General features: G+C 40.4%; 1 protein-coding gene across 1 annotated transcript; it reads right to left on the bottom strand.

The window, feature by feature from the left end:
- Positions 1 to 437: 437 nt before the first annotated feature.
- LOC103107541 (small ribosomal subunit protein uS9-like) lies at positions 438 to 1,007 on the bottom strand. The gene has a single exon (XM_060197001.1). The coding sequence runs from the start codon at positions 940 to 942 to the stop codon at positions 505 to 507; it is 438 nt and encodes a 145-aa protein (XP_060052984.1). The 5' UTR covers positions 943 to 1,007; the 3' UTR covers positions 438 to 504.
- Positions 1,008 to 5,627: the final 4,620 nt, after the last annotated feature.

Here is a 5,627-nt window from a genome sequence, read left to right on the forward strand (position 1 = left end):
AACAGAATTTTGAATGAAGAGTAGCCATGCTTTGTAAATTATAATTATTTATGGACCCTCCATTCCATGCCAATCTTCCATTATTATATTTTTCTTGTATAGAAAATAAAGTCAGTGGGCTGGGGGGTGGCACACCCAATTAAAGTGCACATTATATTAATCACAAGGATTAGAGTTTGAGCCCCTCCCCCACCTGCAGGGAGGATGCTTCATAGGTGGTCAGGCAGGTCTGCAGGTGTCTGTCTTGTCTGTCTTTCTCTCTCCCTCTATATTTCCCCCTCCTCTCTCAGTTTCTCTCTGTTCTATCAAGTAAAATGGAAAAAAAATGGTCATGAGGAGCAGTGGATTGGTAGTGCCAGTAACCTTGGAAATCATGATCATCAAATAAATTCATAGGCTGAATTTCTTTTTATTTTTATTTTTTATTTTTTATTTTTTTTATTTTTATTTTTTTTCCTTCAAAGCTCATTTATTATAAAGGTAAACCCCAGTCCCCACAATGGATTATCGGTAGGATTTCTGGTAGTGAGCACGGGCTCCAGGACCTCCAAACTTCTTGGATTCGCAGCGGCGGGGGTCAGCTACCAGCAGGGTCCGGTCATACTGGATGAGGATGTCTTTGATCTCCTTGGAAGCCTCATCCACATATTTCTGGTAATAGGCCACCAGGGCTTTGGAGATGGACTGACGGATTGCATAAATCTGGGCCACATGACCACCGCCCTTTACACGGACACGAATGTCCACGCCAGCAAAGCGCTCCTTTCCCAGAAGCAGAACAGGTTCCAGGAGCTTGTACCGCAGCGTGCGCGGCTCGATCATCTCCAGAGGCCACCCGTTCACCTTGATGAGGCCGTTGCCGCGTTTGCAGTGCGCCACGGTCGTGGCGGTCTTCTTGCGCCCGAAGACCTGCACGGACTGAAGGGGACCCTTGGAAGGCATGGCTGCGGGCCTAGAAGAGAGATCCTCACGGCGCGGCGCCACAACCGGAAAAGTTCTTTTTATTTTTTAAAGATGTTTGTTTATTTGGTTTTTTTTATTATCTTTATTTATATATATTGGATGAGACAGCCAGAAATTGAGAGGAGGAGAGGAGATAGAGAGGGAAAGAGACAGAGAGAAACCTGCAGCACTGCTTTACCACTCGCAAAGTGTTCCCCCCTGAAGGTGGGGACCGGGGGCTCGAACCTGGGTCCTTGTGCACTGTAACATGTGTGCTCAGCAGGTGCATAGGCTGGATTTCAACATTGAATGTCATCTATACTCCATGCATTTAGATCTATCTTGAAGGTTATCTTTATTTGTTTGGGGAACCAACTTGTATCTTGTTTTATGGGTGTGCATGCATGTGTGTGTGGGTGCCTGAGTATAGAGATTTTTTTTTGAAAATTGACTTTTTAAAGTATTTATTTATTTATTCCCTTTTGTTGCCTTTGTTTTGTTGTAGTTATTGTTGTTTTTATTGATGTCGTTGTTGTTGGATAGACAGAGAGAAATAGAGAGAGGAGGGGAAGACAGAGAGGAGGAGAGAAAGACAGACACCTGCAGGCTTGCTTTACCGCCTGTGAAGGGATTCCCCTGCAGGTGGGGAGCCGGGGCTCAAACCGGGGTCGTTCTGCTGGTCCTTAAGCTTCACACCACATGTGCTTAACCCGCTGCGCTACTGCCAACTCCAGAGTATAGCGATTTTATTCAATATATTATTTACTTCATAATTTAAATATTTTATTATAGAACATTTTAAGTACATTAAGATTGGATAGAACAGTATAGATAACGCTATTCGACAAAGCCCAACAATTATCATTTTGCTTAATCTATATTTCAACCCCATGTCTCTTCCAATAATTAAAAATATTACTGATTGATTGGATGGTGATGTAAATGGAAGGGGAGTTGTAAATAGAGAGGGGAAGATAGATACCTGCAGTACTGCTTTACCATTTTTGAAACATTTCCCTCGCAGATGGGAACCATGGGGCTGAACCCATGTCCTTGCACATCGTTACATTGTATGCTTTACTGAGTACTCCACTACCTTGCCCCTGTTCCAATAATTTTAAGCAAATCTTTATATGTCATGTCATCTGAAAATGACATCTGCTGTGCAACTCAGGCATCAAAGTTCGACATCCTTGAAGAAACACTCACGAAAGACATGTCTCTGATATCTGATTACTGTAAAAAATGGCGACTAATCCCTAGCACTGCAAAAACGGTATCATCTGTTTTCCATCTACACCATGCCTTGGCGTCGCGTGAGCTTAATGTGCAGCTTGGCGATACGAGAATCTGGCATGAAGCCCAGCCAGTCTATCTTGGCGTTACTCTCGATCGCACCCTGTCATTTCACGAACATCTCATAGAAACTGCAGCAAAGGTGGGCGCGAGGAATAACATCATTGCAAGACTGGCCAGCTCCTCATGGGGCGCGAGCGCTTCCACACTACAATAATCATCTCTGGCATCATGCTATTCCACTGCAGAATACTGTGCCCCAGTATGGTTCCTTAGCCCCCATGTCCACTTGGTCGATTCCAAATTATATTCCTCCATGAGGATAATTTCTGGAACCATCCGTTCCACCCCGGTTCCATGGCTGCCAGTTCTTAGCAACATCGCCCCGCCAGATATTCGTCGGGATGCGGCATCATCTAAGTTCATTTCCCACGTCTACGCTCGACCGGACCTGCCAATATACGCGGATATCTTCGCCCACCCTGTCCAACACTTGAAGTCTCGTCACCCAATCTGGTCCCCTACGCCTACACTGAACTTCTCTGTTCCAGTCTCTTGGAAACAGAGTTGGCAGTCAGCTGAGGTAAAGAGCAAACACCTCATCACAGACCCCTGCAAGTGTCAACCCGGCTTTGACCTAGCAGGTTATGATTGGGCCCTCCTCAATCGCTATCGAACAGGCCATGGCCGGTGCGCCGCTATGTTCCATCGCTGGGGAGCCAGAGACGACCCGAACTGCCCCTGCGGCTACAGACAGACTATGACCCACATAGTCAACGACTGCCACCTCTCCAGATTCAAAGGAGGTCTCGAAACTTTACATCAGGCTCAACCTGATGCTGTTGACTGGCTACGGAAGAAGGGCAAACGCTAGAAGAAGAAGAATCTGAAAATATTTCAGTACATCTTGAAAAAGTAGAGTTATTTTAAAACATAATCATTTTATTCTGGAAATTAGTACTTATTCCTTAAATCAAATGTTTAGTAGTTGCTCAGTTTTTTTTACTAAGTGGATAGATGATAAAGAGATAGATAGATATCACAGTGCCTACACTGTGATAGGACTTTCCAATTTCAATTATGACTAGTTAGTAACATTTCCGTAGCCCCTTTTAATCAATAGTAGGGGTCAGAAAACAGTAGCCAACAGAGAAAATACAGCTCACAAGCTACTATATAAATAAAATTCTATTGAATCACAACTGTTCTCTGTCATGTATGTGTTTTACAACTGCTTTCACAGAATGATTGCTATGTTGAATAGTTGTGACCAGGACGGTATGGACTAGAAAACTAAAAATAATCATTGTATTCCTAGACAGAAGAACATCTTAACTGGCTTTAATCTATGCTTTCCACACACACCCAACTCATTTCATCTCATTTGAAATGCAAAACTGTTCAGCCTAAATATCATACATGCTTTGAATACAAAAAAAGCCTCATTACAGGAGTGCCTCCCCACTGCACCTAAAACAAAACATCATCCTAGAAAATACAGTTTTGGAAGAACATATAGATAAGATACTGCTTGGCTCAGACTGCAAAATGGAAGTAGCTTGCATATGTTACTACTTCAGGTCCTCAACATTATGTATATTTATCTTTGCTATTTTTCTAAAAGATGATAACTATACTAACCATACTTCAGTCACCCAAGTTCTTGTCAGCATAATTAGTTGCAGCAATATTGAAAAGAGTTGGCATTTGATTAGGATGCAAGTATATTTCTAGCATTGCTGTAAGTATACACATCATTTATTTTTCACACAGTGCTATTAACTTCACTTTACAGATCTAGAAATAATGTGTAGAGAAGTTAATAAAAATCTCAAGCTGACAAAACAGTGATGTAAACATACCCACTTCTGTTAGAATATCTGCCTAGGGTGTTAGTTAATGTAATCAGAAAGTAAACATGGCAAGAACAACACAACTCTGATGTACTTATTTAATTTATTGTGAAGTCCAACATATTATAGTGGTATAATCTCCATTCCACTCTAGCAGTATAAGTATGTAAACTGTATATCTGTGTTTACTGATCACAGAACTTTTGGCTTGGACTATGCTAATGGTACACTGACCTTTGGCTCTTTGATCAGACTATGCAAACCATTCTCTTATTTGTTCAAGATAGTTTAGGTTACATAATTTAGTTTCACCTTTTCTTTTGTTCTGTCTATTTTAGGCCCTTAACAGGGTTTTGTGTATTTAATTCTCTATCATACACTCCAACAAAGTTCCATGTGCCTCTCCCACCCCTTAGCCGTCAAAAAGCCCAAGAAACAAATTGGTTACCATTTTTTAGTCCTGCTTCTGTAAGTATTTCCCAAATCATCTAATTTAAATGTGTATTTCTAAATTTATACAGATTCACATTTTATAAACTCTGTGGCACTTGTAGAACTTCTTAGTTTTTTACTTTTTTTTTCTGTTCTCTTTTGGTACTTGCTATTTTCATTTGGAATGTGTAAAATGCTTCCTTAGAGATTCTTAGCTACTTCTTATTCATCAGACTGCTGAGAGCATCAGTCTCCATCAGAAGGATATTTAATGCGATGTATTTAACTTTTGAGTCTATAATAGTAAATACCAGATTATTCAGAATTGGTCTTCTTAGATGTTGTTGATTATTGCTACTAAATTTCCAAGATAGGGTAGGTTAACAATACAGAGGGACAGCTTGTCCTACATAATGGTATGAATCTCTCTCTTGCTTGGTAGAGTTCCCTAACTTCAGCAGAGATAAATGTGATGAAAACCAATACAACCATGGTTATACGCTTAACTATTGATACAAGACCAACCAGATAGACATAAGCAGTGCTAGTCCTTGTTACTTTGCTATTCTACTCTCTCTCTCTGGGAATAAATGAGAATATGTGAGTCGAAGCTGAAAAGTAGAGTTAGGAACCCAGCCTCATGACAGTGTCAAATGAGTGTAAGCCAGAGAAGATGGTATATAGTGATGGCACACAGGATAGAGTACATATGTTACAGTACATATGTTACAGGATACAGTACATATGCCAGAACCCAGGCTTATGATCCCAACAACCACATGCAGAGAGGAAGCTTCATAAAGAATGAACCAGGGCTATAGTTATCTCTCTCTCTCTCTTTTTTTTCTGTGTCCTTTCATCTCAATTTCTGTCTGTCTCTCTCTAAAATAAATTCATAAATAAAAGTAAGAAACCAACACAGACTTAAACATAGAGATTATTACCTATGAATTGTTTCTGGAAGTTTTGAGCTATGTAGTATATAACAAAATCACATCTTCTTTGAAAATTTAAATCATAAATTTAACATTGAGTTGTATGATCAATAAACTGAAAATTAGGCATCAGGTTTACCAGAGTAAGATGGTATAATGTAGACTCTTT

Source organism: Erinaceus europaeus, chromosome 9 (assembly GCF_950295315.1).
Source record: "Erinaceus europaeus chromosome 9, mEriEur2.1, whole genome shotgun sequence".
NCBI lineage: Eukaryota > Metazoa > Chordata > Mammalia > Eulipotyphla > Erinaceidae > Erinaceus > Erinaceus europaeus.